Below are 16,664 nucleotides of genomic sequence, written 5' to 3'. Positions count from 1 at the left end.
CTGGCAGGCTGTGTGTTGTCTGGCTGGATGTTCCTTAGTCCCTTTCCTCATCTAAATGGCATTGACTTCCTCCTCAACACAGCTGCTGAGATAACTGAATGAGGCATGCAGACAGGGCAAGGCAGCATAAGACAGGACCTAGACCAGCCAGGAGCCACGCTGAAGCCCACTTTCTCTGCTGACACAACTTTCCTGGGGTACACCAAGGCAAAAAAGTTATAGCTCATGAGTGTGGTGGCACACACCTTTAATCCCAGTACCTGAGAGGCAGAGAAAGAAGGATCACTGTGAGAGTCCACCCTGAGGCTACATAGTGAATTCCAGGTCAGCCTGGGCTAGAGCAAGACCCTACCTTGAAAAAAAAAATTAACAGCCCAGCTCACAGTCATAGTGACAATGGTGGGGAGTGCACTAATCCCAACATGCTCCTGAGCACTGCCCAAAATGAGACGACCCTCCTGCCAGGAAGTGTGAGATTATGCAAGTGGGTCATGACCCTGGAAATCAAGGGCACCATCCCAGCGGGCCCTGTATCAGTCACAAGACAGCACTCAGGAATGAATGCTCTCCACAGGTGACCTTTCTTTGCTGACACTGGAGAATGTTATCTTTAAAGTAGCTCAGAGTCAGGAACGGCCCCTGCTCCTCCCTGAGGCAATTCTCAGGGGTCCCTGGCAAAGGGTGGCCCTGATTGCTTTGGTCTGTATGATCCCAACTTATCTTTCCACATGGTATTTCCTGCACATACTGAGGACATGGGGTAAAGGGAAAAAGTTAGGAGGAGCAGCAGAGGAATGGAAACGGACACAGATGGCAAAGTGCAAGCAAGCTCACAGGGATGTTTTCCAGGGAACACACTGTAGCAGTGGCTTTGCTTGCTAGCCCTGCGTTCCCACTGGGCTATCTTTCTAAGAGGGAAACACCTGCCTTCCATGCTGCCAGCAAAAGAAGCAGGGAACAGACTGGCCTGTTCTGACTTCCTCTGCTCCAGGCCTATTGGGTGGAGTCTTCAAGAAGTCCACCTCTCCCTCATCTACTGCATGGTGACCAGACTAGAGTCCAGTCCCAGCATCTCTAATATGTGCCAAGTGACTATCTTTCTCCCAATTGTAAAATGCCAGACCGGGGATGGAGAGATGGCTTAGCAGTTAAGAGCTTGCCTGTGAAGTCCAAGGACCCTGGTTGGAGGGTCAATTCTTCAAGGCCTACATAAGCCAGATGCACAAGGTACCACATGCATCTAGAGTTCATTTGCGGTGGCTGGAGGCCCTGGCGCGTCCATTCTCTCTCTCTCTCTGTCTGTTGTTCTCAAATAAATAAATAATAAAAATAAACAAGAATTTTTTTTTTTTCAAGGTAGGGTCTCACTCTGATCCAGGCTGACCTGGAATTAACTCTGTCATCTCAGGGTGGCCTTGAACTCATGGCAATCCTCCCACCTCTGCCTCCCGAGTGCTGGGATTAAAGGCGTGTGCCACCACACCCGGCAAAAAAAAAAAAAATTTTTTTAACTTTTTTAAAATTTTGATTTATTTAACAGTGACAGGAGGAGGAGAGAGAGAGAGAATGGGCGCACCAGGGCCTCCAGCCACTGCAAACGAACTCCAGATGTGTGTGTCCCTTGTGCATCTGGCTAACTTGGGTCCTGGGGAATCAAGCCTCGAACCGGGGTCCCCAGGCTTCACAGGCAAGCGCTTAACCGCTAAGCCATCTCTCCAGCCCCCCCCAAATTTTTTTTTTTAATTTTTATTTATTTATTTATTTGAGAGCGTCAGACACAGAGAGAAAGACAGATAGAGGGAGAGAGAGAGAGAATGGGCGCGCCAGGGCTTCCAGCCTCTGCAAACAAACTCCAGACACGTGCACCCCCTTGTGCATCTGGCTAACGTGGGACCTGGGGAACCGAGCCTCGAACCAGGGTCCTTAGGCTTCACAGGCAAGCGCTTAACCGCTAAACCATCTCTCCAGCCCCCCCCCCCCCCAAAATTTTTAATGCCAGATTTCAAATCCTAAATCCTAGTCCTCCTACATCTGTGCTGGGATTAAAGGTGTACGTCACCATGCCCAGGTGTTTTTTGTTTTGTTTTGGAGGCAAGCCTAACTGATTGCCACCCCCCTCCTTTGTTTTACTGAGAGTGAGCAAGAGTGAAAAAAGAGAGAGAATTGGTGTGCCAGGGCCTCCAGCCACTGTAATTGAACTTCAGATGTGTGTGTCCGTGCACTAGCTTGTGCACATATGTGACCTTGCACACTTTCATCACCTTTTGGGACCTGGAGAGCAGAACATGGGTCCTTAGGTGTTACAGCTAAGTGCCTTAACTGCTAAACTAAGCCATCTCTCCAGGTTTTTGTTGTTGTTTTTGTTTTTCAAGATAGGGTCTCACTCTAGCTCAGGCTGACCTGGAATTCACTATGTAGTCTCAGGGTGGACTCGAACTCACAGCAATCCTTCTGCCTCTGCCTCCTGAGTGCTGGGATTAAAGGTGTAAACCGCCACATCTGGCTGTTTTTTGTTTTTTTTAATATTTTCATTTACTTATTTTCAAGCAGAGACGGGGACAGAGAGAGAGAAATACTGAGAGAGAATGGGCATGCCAAGGCCTCTTGTCCCTGCAAATAACTCCAGATTAATGCACCACTTTGTGTATCTGCCTTAACGTGGGTACTAGGGAATTGAACCTGAGTGGTAAGGCTTTGCAAGCAACTGGCTTTAATCGCTGGGCCATCTCCCCAGCCCCCTAGATGAGTAACATTTAAACCAGGACTGCCAGGGCTAGCTATGGCAGGAAACTAGAAAAACTGGTTTAAGGGCTGGAGAGTTGGCTTAGCAGTTAAGGCACTTGCCTGCAAAGCCAAAGGACCCAGGTTTGATACCCCATGATTCATGTAAGCCAGATGTACAAGGTGGCACATGCATCTGGAGTTCATTCACAGAGACTGGAGGCCCTAGTATGCTCATTCTCTCTCTCAAATAAAAAAATATATATACACATATATATATATTTTAAAAAAGAAAAATAAAAACTGGTTTGGGGCTGGAGAAATGCCTCAGCAGTTAAAGGCTCTTGCTTATAAAGCCAAACAACCTGGGTTCAATTCCCCAGCACACACATAAAGCCAGATGCACAAAGTGGCACATGTATCTGGAGTTTGTGTTTGCACTGGCAGGAGGCTCTGGCATGCCCTTCCCCCCTCAAATAAATAAATATTAAAACAAAACGATATAATTTTGCTATTTCATTGTGAAAACCCTCCTCTAATGAGAGGGAGCCTTCTGTGGATAAGAGGAAAGTAGCTGCAGGGACTCACTTGTCATTCTGGAGGGCATGGTAGTCCCATGAGACCAGTGGGACCTTGGCACGTCCTGCTGGCTCCCCACCACCCTGTGTTATCTGCACAGGCTACTTAAGGGCTGGGTCTGCCTGGTTACTCAGTGTCTTCCAAGGCTGTAATCAAAACACTGGTGGGGATGGAGGTGTGGCTCAGTGGTATAATGCTTGCTTAGAATGATTGAGGCCTTGGGTTGATCTCCAGCACAGGGGAAAGAAAACAGCAACCCTAACACATTGTTAAGGCTACTTCAGCATCATTTTGGTGATTTTTTTTAAAATTTTTATTTATTTATTCATTTGAGAGAGACAGACACAGAGAGAAAGACAGGTAGAGGGAGAGAGAGAGAATGGGCGTGCCAGGGCTTCCAGCCTCTGCAAACGAACTCCAGACGCGTGCGCCCCCTTGTGCATCTGGCTAACGTGGGACCTGGGGAACCGAGCCTCGAACCGGGGTCCTTAGGCTTCACAGGCAAGCACTTAACCGCTAAGTCATCTCTCCAGCCCATTTTGGTGATTTTTTCTAGAGAGAACAAGTTTAGGCCCTGCCACATGTCTCTCTTCCTAACAGGAGAGTGAGGAAGGACACAACCCAATGGCAGGTCAGGAGTCCCAGAGCAGGGTTGAGCTGCTTGGCTGCTAAAACTGAGAACACAGGTGACATCAAAGGCAGCGGAGCAGGTAAACTACATAATGCTGGGATTCAGCTACTTCTGAGCTCCTTTTCTTGAACCAACAAGGGTCACAGAAAGTCCCAAACTCTTCCCCTCCCATCCCTTCACTTCAGCCCCAAAGGCCTCACCAAGGGGTGGCATTCTAGTAAGATAAGCCTTCCAGGGTGAGCTATTGTCCCTTATCTGAAGCTGTGTACTTACCACACAGCCAGCCTGCAGGAGCCTCAGGTCAGCCAAAAGATAACTGCTGCTGCAAACAAAGGCCAACATAACTCAGCCCTGGTACAGGTTGAGAACAAACTCCCATGTGGTTCTCTTAAGAGTAACTTACTCAGATTTTCCAGTCTGGATCTGGCAGTGATAGGGTTGTGGGGAAATTGCTATTCCTGAACTTTCCATGAAACAAAAGCTGTAAGAACCCAAAGCTTCCTCTCAATATCTTCACTCCAGCCTTGAAGGCCTCACCAAACAGAAGTTCTTTGTTCTTTGATGCTAGGGATTGAACCAGGAACCTCAGGCATACTAGGCAAAGGCTCTACTAGCAACCCTGAACTCTCTCTGTAGCCCAGGAATGCCTTAAACTTGTGCTCCTCTTATCTCAGCCTACCAAGTAGCTGGGATTACATGCTTCCACCACCAGGCATCTTCTTAAAACCAGGTTGGAACAATATAGCAGTAAAGTGGCGGCACGTGCCTTTAGTCCTAGTACTGGAGAGGCTGAGGTAGGACTGCTGTGATTTCAACAGAGTTGAGTTCCAGGTCAGCCTGGGCTACAGGGAGATGCTACCTCCCCACCTCACCCCAAAAAGAAATGTGGCCCTAGATTGTTATCAACTCCCCAAGCCTGTTCCCTTGAACTCCTAAGAGTGTCACTTCTCAGTAGGAATGGAAAAACCTAAAAACTTAACTCTGCTGGGGCACAGTGGGGCACACCTGTAATCCCAGTACTCCAAGGGTAACACAGGTGGGTGGAGAGTTGGAGGCCAGCCTGGGCTACATGTTGAGCCTCTGTCTCAGAAAAAAAAACAAAACAAAACAAAAACACTTAACTGGTGCTTTCAATAGCCTGCTTCAGTGTGCTCTGAAGAAACATGTTAGCCAGGGTCCAGAGCCTGGAAAAAGTACAAAGCTCACACTTTCCAACAGCCAATCCCAGACTGCTAGCTTCAGCTGTAAGCACCCACCACAGGGCAACCAAGAGGGCAAGGGCCAAAGGAAAGTCAGCAAGTTAATGATAAATAAACCAGGTCACTGGTCCTCAAACCCTCCTTGAACCTATGAGGCTGAAACAGGAGGGATTAGAGCCTTACTTGCTCTCTCTCTCCTCTCATTCACTCACTCCTTATTCCTCTTCCCTGCTTCCCTTTTCCCCCTGGTGCTGGGAACTCTAAACCTAGGGCTTCACACACTGAATGATATCCACAGTGAGGCTTTTCATTTGCCTCTTTGTAGTGGCAGACTCCATTCCTAACAAGCCCTCATGCTCCTCCTAGGAGAGCTCAGGCTATGGAAGGCAGCCCACTTCTACCAAGGGGATAGGGGCAGAAATGTGACCCAAGCCAGGTCCTCAAAGCAATGTACCCAGGTTTGGGGATCCCCTCCTCTCAGTCCCTGATTACATATATCTCACTGACAGTCACTTTTCTCTGAGGCTTATCCCCTCTTTAAACTACCTTTGAAAAAGTGCTACTTCCATGTTTATGGAAATGAAAATTGGCAGCCGGGCGTGGTGGCGTACGCCTTTAATCCCAGCACTCGGGAGGCAGAGGTAGGAGGATCACCGAGAGTTCGAGGCCACCCTGAGACTACATAGTGAATTCCAGGTCAGCCTGAGCCAGAGTGAGACCCTACCTCAAAAAACCAAAAAAAAAAAAAGAAAATTGGCAAAACTTGGCCAGGAACTGGCACAACTGCAATAGCTAAGCACTAAAGCCCATCAGGAAACTTCCTACCCCAGTCCACAGCCCCCCAAAGTCTGCTAACTAGCAAGGGCTAAGCAAATATAAACAAATCTATACTCGCCCAAGGGAAACCACACAGCTCACAGGGTTTTTTGCTGTGCTGGTTCACACAACTCCTGCAGGCTGAACTTATTAGGAACTTAGTGGCTCTAGAGACACAGCTTTAGCCAGTGCTGGCTGGACATAGATATTAGGCAATCCCTTGCCACCTTACTGCACTGCCGAGAGGCCCAACTCACCCTGTTTCCAACATGCCTCATGGTTCCAAAGCAGCCAGCCATACAGATGGACAGTGAACATGGCTGGCTGCTAGTCACCTGAGCCCAGGGAGGGGAGGAGAAGCCAGCTGTGGTCTTCTAGGGACAGCACTGTGAAGGAAAGATGCTTCTCACTTGGACAGACTTTTGTTTTGTTTTGGCTTTTAGAGGTAGGGTTTCACTCTAGCCCAAGTGGACCTGAAATTCAGGGTGGCCATGAATTCACGGCAATCCTCCTACCTCTGCCTCCCAAGTGCTGGGATTAAAGGTCTGTGCCACCATGCTTGGCTCTGGGTTTTTTTTTTTTTTGGTTTTTTTTTTGTTTTTGTTTTTCAAGGTAGGGTCTCACTCTAGCTCAAGCTGACCTGAAATTCACTATGTCATCTCAGGGTGGCCTTGAAAAGGTACCATCTCAGGGTGGTCCTCCTACCTCTGCCTCCTGAGTACTGGGATTATAATAGGCGTGTGCCAGAAGCCTGGCTGTTGTTTGTTTTTTGATGTAGGGTTTTGCTCTAGCTCAGGCTGACCTGGAATTCACTGTGTAGTATCAGGGTGCCTCAAACTCATGGTAATCCTCCTACCTCTGCCTCCCGAGTGCTGGGCGTGTGCCACCACACCCAGTTTGGACAGTGTTTTTAAAGAAACCTCAAGAGCAGCAAGAGGGTCTGGCCCTCAGAACCCAGTTACCTCTGCTGATGCGCTGCTTCTCTCCAGACAGGATCCCAGGGGTGTCGATGATGCTGATACTGTCTAGGACTGGGTTGGGCAGCTGGGCACACATGAACCTACAGGAGAGCAAAGCCAAGAGAACAGTAAGGATGGGGCTGTGGCTGATCCATGTACCATGGGAAGAGGGATTTCTGGCCTCCTTTGCTTCTTCCCCGCTGGCTTTCTTCCCAGTAGCAAGGAACTTGCAGGAGGCTTCCTACTGGCCTACTTTCCAGGATAGCTGACCTCATGTATGCCAGAGCAAGTGCTCCATACTGAGCTAGAGTCCCAGCCCCCAAATCTTTTCTTAACTGAAATGCAACCAGGAGGGTCCAAATGCCCAACTGCTGGCGAGTTCCACTTTCAAGCTGCTGACTTGTCAGTAAGAAATGCATGATCCTAAGTCACTCTTCAGTTCCTAAAGGAAACAGAAGTATGGCTTTGTGACCTTGTGATTCCATATTAAATATTCACCCAGGCATGGTGGGACATGCCTACAATCCCAGCACTCAGGAGACAGAGGCAAGAGGATTGCTATAAATTAGACACCAGTCTAGTTTACACAGTGAATTCCAGGCCAGGCCAGGGATACATAGCAAGACTTTGTCTCAAAATCAATAAAAATAATTTCAAATGCTTGGCTGAATTCCCACATGCTAGTGAGGGGAGTGGTTTTTTCCTACTGCTGATGGGACCAGCCCTCCCCTTTTACTCGACTGCCTGGGTGAAGAGACTGTGATGGTTAGTAGTGGCCCAGGTTCAATTATCAAGCCACCCACATAGGTCAGCATTCATTTTCAATGGCAAGAGGCCCTTGCACAAGCACACAGACACAAATACATGAAAAAAAAAAAAAAAAAGCTGGCTGGGCGTGGTGGCGCACGCCTTTAATCCCAGCACTTGAGAGGCAGAGGTAGGAGGATCACTGTGAGTTTGAGGGCACCCTTAGACTACACAGTGAATTCTAGGTCAGCCTGGGCTAGAGTGAGACCCTACCTCGAAAAAACAAAATAAAAAAAGATGGGTTAGGGAGATGGCTCAGCAGTTAAAGGCACTTGCCTGTGGCTGAGGTTTGATTCCCCAGTACACATGTAAAGCCAAATGCATAGAGTTAGTTTGTAGTGGCAAAAAGCCTTGGCAATCCCATATATTCTCTATCTCCATCTGTCTCATAAATAAATAAAAAATGTTTTTAAAAATATTGTTACGCCAGGCACCACTCTGGAGACGGATGTATGAGGATCACTGTGAATTCGAGGCAAGTGTAAGACTACGTAGTGAGTTCCAGCTCAGTCTGGGCTACAGTGAGACCCTACCTCTAAACATATATATGTATTTAAAATTCAGCCTGGGCTACAGTGAAATGCTACCTCAAAAACAACAGCAGCCAAAAAAAAAAAAAAAAGTTGGAGAGATGGTTTAGTGATTAAGGCATTTGACTGTAAAGCCAAAGGACCTAGGTTCAACTCCCCAGCATCTACATAAGCCAGATACACACAGAGGCGCATGTGTCTGGAGTTATTTGCTGTGGCTGGAGGCCAAGGGGCAACCATAATCTCACACACTCTGCCTCTTTCTCTCTCTCTCAAATAAATAAATAAATATTTTTAAAAGGCTTGGGTTGGAGAGATGGTTCAATGATTAAGGCATTTGCCTGCAAAACCTAAGGACCTCAGTTTGATTTCCCAGTTCCCACGTAAAGCCAGATGCACAAAGTGGCACATGCACCTGGAGTTCATTTGCAGTAGCCAGAGGCCCCAGTGTGCCCATTCTGTCTCTTGCTCTCTCTCCTTGCAAGTAAAAAAAAAAAAAAAAAAAAAAAATTAACTTTATTTTTATTTATTTATTTGAGAGAGAGAGAAAAAGAATGGTTGTACCAGGGCCTACAGCCACTGCAAACAAACTCTAGATGCATGAGCCCCCTTGTGCATATGGCTTATGTGGGTCCTGGAGGGTCGAAATGGTATCCTTTGGCTTTACAGGTGAACACCTTAACTGCTAAGCTACCTCTCCAGCCCCCAAAATATTTTTTTAATTTAATTTATTTACTTGAGAGAAAGAGGCAGATAGAGAATAGGCACACCAGGGCCTCCAGCCCACTGTAATGAGCTCCAGATGCCTGTTCCACCTTTGTCCATAGGTCTTATGTAGGTTCTGAGGAATTGAACCTGAGTCCTTAGTCTTTGCAGGCAAGTGCCTTAAACACTAAGCCATTTCTCCAGCCTGCAAATAAAAATATTAAGCCAGGTGTGGTGGCACATACCTTTAATCTCAGCACTTTGGAGGCAGGGGTAGGAGGATCACCATGTGTGAGGCTACCCTGAGACTACATAAAAAATTCCTGATCAGCCTGGGCTAGAGTGAGACCCTGCCTCAAAACAACAACAACAAAATTCAAAACAGCCAGGCATTGGTGGCCATGTCTTTTTATTATTTTATTTTGGTGGTGCATGTCTTTAATACCATCACTTGGAAGGCAGAGGTAGCAGAATCATCATAAATTCAAGGCCATCCTGAGAATACACAGTGAATTCCAGGTTAGCCTGGGCTAAAGAAAGACCCTACCTTAAAAAAAAAAAAAAAAAACCTTGGGAAAAAGAATGGTATTGTGAGGAAAGAAATACAGACCCATTATCTGTAAGGCACAAGCTCAAAGCAGCCCTTCCAACAGTGGGGGTACACTCAGCCTGTTGAGCTTCTCCTGTGGTTCCATTCCCCAAGTGACTGGTGGGTGGGTAGCCCAGAGGCTGTGTAAGCAGCTGGCCTGGGTAAAAGAGGTGACACCTCCAATTGCAAAAGAGCAAAACCAGGTCTGGGGAAAGCAAACCTTCTGGGTACATACTCACAAGGTCAGCCTAGAGCCCAAGAGCTGTAAGTCACTGTGTGCCAAACCTAGACTTCCCTCTCACTCAGGAATGGGCTCACTGGAAAAAAAGATGACAGAAGAAAGAGAGAAGTGGGGCGGGACATGGTAGACCACACCTTTAATCCCAACACTCAGGAGGCGGAGGTAGAAGATCGCCTTGAGTTCGAGGCCACCCTGAGACTACATAGTGAATTCCAGGTCAACCTGGAGTAGAGCAAGACCCTACCTCATAAAACAAACAAACAAACAAACAAACAAACAAACAAACAAACAAACAGGGTTGGAGAGAAGGCTTAGCAGTTAAGGTGCTTGATAGCAAAGCCTAAGGACCTAGGTTCAATTCCCTAGGGTCTCTGGTAAGTCAAGGTGCACAAGGTGGTACATGTGTCTGGAGTTCGTTTGCTGTGGCTGGATGCCCTGGCACATCCATTCTCTCCCTCTCTCTGCCTTTCTCTCTCTCTCAAATAAATAATAATTTTTTTTTAAATGGGCTAGGCATGGTGGCACATGCCTTTAATCCCAGCATGCGGGAGGTAGAGTGCTGTGAGTTGGAGGATTGCTGTGAGTTGGAGGTCACTCTGAGACTACAAAGTGAATAGTGAATTCCAGGTCAGCCTGGGCTACAGTGAGACCCTACCTCGAAAACCAAAAAAAGAAAAGAATAGGGCTAGAGAGATGGCTCACTGATTAAAGGCATTTGTTTGCAAAGCCTGACAGAAGGCCGGGGTTTTATTCCCCAGTACTCATGTAACACCAGATGCACAAAGTGGTGCATTAAGTCTGGAGTTTGTTTGCAGTGGCAAGAGGCCCTAGCACGCCCATAGTCACTCTCTCCCAAATAATTGAATATATTTAAAAGAAAAAGAAACCATGCATGGCGGCACATACCTTTAATCCCAGCACTAGGGAGGCTGAGGTAGGAGGATGATCGCATTGAGTTCAAGGCCACCCTGAGACTACATAGTGAACTGCAGGTCACCCTGGGAGAGTGAGACACTACCTCTGGGGAGAAAAAAAGAGAGAGAAAGAGAGAGAGAAAAGGAAGAGTGGAAGAGGCTCTAAAAAGTAATATGCATAAAAAGAAAATATCAAGCCAGGCGTGGTGGGGCACGCCTTGAATCCCAGCACTCGGGAGGCAGAGGTAGGAGGACTGCTGTGAATTCAAGGCCACCCTGCAACTACATAGTGAATTCCAGGTCAGCCTGGGCTACAGCAAGACCCTACCTCAAAAAATCAAAAATAAAAAAAGAATATCTGTGGGACCAGGAACATGGTGCTCTGCAGAGCACAGGGAATGTAGGGAAAACAAGGCAACAGGAAAGATGCCTTCCATCCCAACTCACACTACAAGTGGGCAGTCCTACTTACACAAGGAGTTTTCACAAATCCCTCTTAGGACTCCTTGACTGCCTGCCTAAGTCTGCACCATCTGACTATCTCTGAGTAGCCATTCAGGAGAAAAGGCCCCCTTTGTTACAGTCCTCCCTGGCTGGTGGCACCCATGACCCATGTACTGCACATCCTGGCACAGCTCTAGCTTTAGCCTGCACCAGCATTCAGGGAACCATTGGAGATTGGGTGGTGGCAAGAAGAAAATAAAAGTGATTCTCAGCTGGATGTGGCATGCCTTTAATCCCAGCACTTGGGAGACTGAGGTAGAAGGATGGCCCTAAATTCAAGGCCACCATGAGACTACATAATGAATTCCAGATCAGCCTGGGCTAGTGCGAGACCCTATCTCAAAAAAAACAAAAAAAAGGGGGTTGGTGCTGGAGAGATGGCTTAGCGGTTAAGGCACTTGCTTGCAAAGCCAAAGGACTTCAGTTTGATTCCCCAGGACCCATGTAGGCCAGATCCGTCTGGAGTTTGTCTGCAGTAGCTGGAAGCCCTGGTGCACCCATTCTCTCTCTCTCTCAGCCTCTTTCCCTCTCTCAAATAAATAAACAAAAATAATAAAATGAGCCGGGCGTGGTGGCGCACGCCTTTAATCCCAGCACTCGGGAGGCAAAGGTAGGAGAATCGCCGTGAGTTCAAGGCCACCCTGAGACTACAGAGTTAATTCCAGGTCAGCCTGGACTAGAGTGAGACCCTACCTCGAAAAACCCCCCAAAAATAAAATAAAATAAAAAAAATAAAATATTTTAAAAAGTTATTCTTAGGGCTGGGGAGAGGGCTCAACACTTGTTAAAGGCACTTACTTTCCCAGCCATCCACATAAAGCCTGGCACAGATGTTCTGTCTGCAGTGGCAAGAGACTTTAGCATGTCCTTATACATACATGCACATTCAAATAATTTTTTTTTTTTCAAGTTAGGGTCTCGTTCTAGATCAGGCTGACCTAAAATTCACTATGTAGTCTCAGGCTGACCTCACAGCAATCCTCCTACCTCTGCCTCCTAAATTCTGAGATTAAGTGAAGATGTGTGCTACCACAACTGGTGGGTTTTTGTTTTTTGGTAAATAATTTTTTAAGTGGTTTGGGCTAGAGATGGCTTAGTGGTTAAGGCGCTTGCCCACGAAGCAGAAGAACCCAGGTTCGATTACCTAGTACCCACATAAGCCAGAGGCACGAGGTGGCACATGCATCTGAAGTTCTTTTGCAGTAGCTAGAGGCCCTGGCATGCCCATTCTCTCTATATATCTGCCTTCTCTCTCACAAATAAATAAAAATTTGTTTTGGGTTTTTTTTCTTTCGAGGTAGGGTCTCACACTAGTTCCGGCTGACCTGGAATTCACTCTGCTGTCTCAGGGTGACCTTGAACTCACAGTGATCCTCCTACCTCTGCCTCCTGAGTGCTGGGATTAAAGGCGTGAGCCACCACGCCCGGCAAGAAATATTTTTTAATTGGAAAAAAAAAAATCAGGCTGAAGAGATGCTTAGCAGTTAAAGCAGTTGCTTGCAAAGCCAAAGAACCCAGGTTTGATTCTCCAGGTCCCACATAAGTCAGATGCCCCTGGTGGCACATGTATCTGGAGGTCGTTTGCAGTGGCTAGAGGTCCTGGCATACCCATTCTCACTCTCTGTTTCTCTTTCCCTCTTTCTCTGTCTCTAATAACTAAGTAAAAATAGAATCTTAAAACATATATATTAAAAAAAACAACAACCCACGAGCCAGGTGTGGTGATGCATGCATTTTATCCCAGCACTTGGGAGGCAGACAGAGGTAGGCGGATCACCATGAGTTTGAGGCCACCCTGAGACTACATAGTGAATTCCAGGTCAGCCTGGACTACAGTGAAACTCTACCTCAATCAATCAATCAATCAATCAATCAATAAATAAAGGCATGGTTCTTAGATCCCCCACATCATCAAAGTGCCCAACTCTAACCAGGAGCTCCCAAAGCATTTCTTTTAGGGGCAGTCACAGAAGTGGGTACATAAAGGCCAGACAATCAGCTTGGCCTTAACTTGATAGTTGGTGACTTGAACAATTCCGCTGGGCCCTTTTGAGGCTCAGTTTCCAGAGCCATCAAGCTATGGGCTATGGAGATGGTGTCCGAGATTCTCCTGGCTCTGAACCTCTTGGTTTCCAAATTGGTCATATGGCCAATTTCTCCTCCCAAAAGGGGGTCTGCCCTCATAATAACTGAAGACGTTAAGAGTGGCAGGGGTCAGGATAGCAAGCTTTCCTGCCACTTCCAAAACCCTAAAGAGTTGCCGGGTGTGGTGGTGCATACCTTTAATCCCAGCACTCAGGAGGCATGGGTAGGAGGATTGCCGTGAGTTTGAGGCCACCCTGAGACCACATAGTGAATTCCATGTTAGCCTGAGCTAGAGTAAGACCCTACCTCGAAAAACCAAAAAAAATAAAATAAAATAAATTCCTAAGGAGTCGACCACCAAACACAGCAGTCAAATGCCTCACAAGAACAGTGACTCCCATTACTTGCAGTTTGTACATGTTTGACTAATACCCGGCAGTAACACTCAGCCCTGTCAGCTGCAGGACTGTGAGGACAGAGCTGGTTAAGTCTGGGGCTGATGGTGTTTGCCTAACAGGGTAGGCTGAAATGCCTAGACGGGACAAAAAGACAATATTAAAGGTCAGCTGCGTGCAGAGAGGCAGGCCTGGCAACAGGCTAGCTCTTGGACAAGCTGGCCCGCCCTGTGCGCCTGGACAGTGTCTGCATAGGAATGTGCTCAGCAGGGTGGAGACCTGGAAAGCAGGATTCAGATTCTTTCCTGGGCTCTTCCCTTGATGTAAAATGTGGACATCGAAAGGCATGCGGAGTCACTCTTTGAAAAAGGAGCAGAGGGCAGGGTCTGAGTCCGGTCATGCCTTCTGGGGGTGGGGGTAGGATGCCTGAGTTCCTTTACAGGAAAGCGATCCTGGGCATAGAAACTCCAAGATGAGACCACTGCACTCCACTCATAGCATCCCCAGGGGCAGAATCTCATCTCACCTCTTTTCACTAGGGAAATGGAGACCCCAGCAGGTTACAGAACCTTCCCGGCAACACTACAGTTGGAAAGCAAGGTCCAAATCTCATTTCAGGGCTACCTACCCCTTTCTGAAGCCCTTCCAGGCAGCACTGACTTACGCTAAGGGCTTTCCTTGGAAGAGGTGTTCAACCACATCTGTTCCCTGACTCCAAGGGGCTGCCCTCAGATTAGCAGAGCACAGGACATCCTACTTGTACCTTCCTACACACCACCAACGGGAGGTGAAATGGACACACATCAGCAAAGACAAGTCGTGGGAAACCATGACACTTAAAAAACAGACCTCAGAAGGAGGGAGGGAGGAAGTGAATGAATCGGGTGACTCCAGCCTGAGGAAGGTGGTGGATCAAGAAAGGGAGGAGGGCAGCAATGGCTTATCTTCCTGGTTCTGTGGGAAGTAGGGCTGGGGTCTGCGGGAGAAGTTAAAATTGACAACCTAAAAGACTCTGGTGGTGACAGAAATCATGGTGACAGAGTAATAATGGACGATGTCTATTCCCAAACGCCACCCACCCCCCCCCCCCGACGCAGGACACGACAGGGACGCTGTCCTTGGGAGTGGTCGCTTAGGGCCTGGCGGCGGGGTGGGGGAGTAGATCCTCAGAAACAAAGGCCAGCGGGGTGTGGGGGGGGAATGACCGCGGGAGGGCCGGGTCCTCGCACTCGGGGAACCCAGGATGCCCTCGCGCCCCAGAGGTAAGGAGTGGGTACCTGTTGAGGAAGGCGTTGCCGAAGGCGTTGAGTTTGCGGAAGGGGCGCCTCGGGTCCACGACCAACGCGTTGCCGGGCACCACGCCCTCGGTGGGGCCGTGCATGACGGCGATGAAGGAGTCGGTGGTAGGCTCAGGCCCGATGCGCATCCCCGGGAAGTCCTGCTCGATCAAGTGCCGGATGAAGGTGGTCTTGCCCGTGCTGTACTGGCCTACGAGGAGCACCATGGGCTTGTTGCCGAAGTCCGCGTCCTCCAGCGCGGGCGAGTGGAACTCGTGGAAGCGGTAGTGCTCCTCCAGGGGCAGCAGCTTCTGCGCGTAAAGCTGCCGCAGCCCTTCGGCCACCGTCTGGAAGAGCTCCGGCTCCTTTTTGCGGCGGGCATCCTTGCTGACCCAGCTGAACATCCTGCCGGAGACGGAGCTGGCTGCAGCGGGGACAGACCGGCGGCGGCGGCAGCTGAGAGAGAGGATTCCTGAGAAGGGGCCGGCCGGCCGGTGGGAGGCGGGCGCTGGCGGCGGGGCAGGGGGGCGGGGACCGGCCCGCACTGCGCAGGCGCACGGTCGGCAGGGGCGCCCTCTTCTGAGTGAACCTTGTGAGCCTTGCCAAGCGCCCTTTATAGGCGCGAGCCCTGATTTCCGGCCCCCCGGCCGCCGCCGCCGCCGCCGCCGGGCCAGCCCCGGAGTGGGCGTGGAACGGAGGAACCCCTCCCTGGCCCCGCCCTAGGCACGTGCCACGTCCTCCGGGTCCCAGCACCCCATTGGCTGATTCCAACTCTCGCGAGATCATGATCGGGGGTGGTGCCGTGGCAACCGCACCTGTTTGGTTTCTGCCCCACGCGAGGCCCTCGCGGAGGGGCTGGGGCTCACAAAGCGGGAGCCCGTGGCATCCTCCGGCCCCGGTGGACTCGCTCCCTCTAGACACCCCGGCGCCCTCGCCGCAGTGTTTCTGCTTCCACCGGCTCAGAGCCTCCAGAAGCTTCGGAGGACCTCGGCAGCTCAGTCGCAGCCTCCTCTCCCTCGTTTTCCCTCCCCACACTCGTGCTCATCCCGTTCGTTTATCCGCTTTAGGGAGGGAGAGAAGGGAAAGCGGTAGTGGAAGCAGTAGAGGACATCAGGAAACGAGAAATCGGAAGGAAGAAATGTGATGGGGAAGGTCTGCCTCCTCCCCACCCCCCAAGCCTGCGGGTCTGGGATGGGGAGTTGGACGGACATAGCAGTGCAGAACATAAATGATGTGACCTGCAAGGGGAGAAGACATGGTCTTCTCAGAGGGGTTTCAGCTGCGGAAGGGGGCAAAGAGGAAGTTGAGGCTCTCTGGCCACTTAAGTTTTGAGGAAGTGAAATCGGAAGTTCCCTATGTGTGGAAGAGGGGAAATGTTGTGGGAATTTAGGGGAAAATTAAAAGCCCAAATACTTCCGCTTTCCTGTCAGGGACACAAGCAGTTACCATTTTGTGTTCTGTCCATTTTTGCTCCAACTTCCTTACCAGTTCCTGGCTGTTCCACGGGGTTCATGCCCCAGCCATCATCCCCGGGCACACTTACACCCCTTGCCTGTCTCCCAGACTGGTGAGAATTTTCAGTGGGTGATGTCAGAGCGTTGGAAATTGTGATTGTTAGGTAACCAATATCTGGCCTCCTAAGTGAGAAGGAGGGCCTAGGGGCTGTTGGAGAAGTCTTAAGATGAACCTGGAGAGGCAGCCCTGGTAGACAG

General features: G+C 49.2%; 1 protein-coding gene across 1 annotated transcript in view; it reads right to left on the bottom strand.

The window, feature by feature from the left end:
• Ehd1 (EH domain containing 1) overlaps positions 1 to 15,446 on the bottom strand; it is a 30,126-nt gene extending 14,680 nt beyond the window's left edge. Inside the window, exons 1-2 of the mRNA XM_004656640.3 lie at positions 14,953 to 15,446; positions 6,909 to 7,006 (exon numbers count right to left, since the gene is read on the bottom strand). Coding sequence (XP_004656697.1) covers positions 6,909 to 7,006; positions 14,953 to 15,356 — 502 coding nt within the window. The 5' untranslated portion in view covers positions 15,357 to 15,446. The remainder of the gene's footprint in view (positions 1 to 6,908; positions 7,007 to 14,952) is intronic.
• Positions 15,447 to 16,664: the final 1,218 nt, after the last annotated feature.

The sequence above is a fragment of the Jaculus jaculus genome, chromosome 1 (assembly GCF_020740685.1).
Source record: "Jaculus jaculus isolate mJacJac1 chromosome 1, mJacJac1.mat.Y.cur, whole genome shotgun sequence".
In the NCBI taxonomy this organism is placed as follows: Eukaryota; Metazoa; Chordata; class Mammalia; order Rodentia; family Dipodidae; genus Jaculus; species Jaculus jaculus.
Note: the sequence above shows the minus strand (reverse complement) of the source record. Positions and strands in the feature narration are given on the sequence as shown.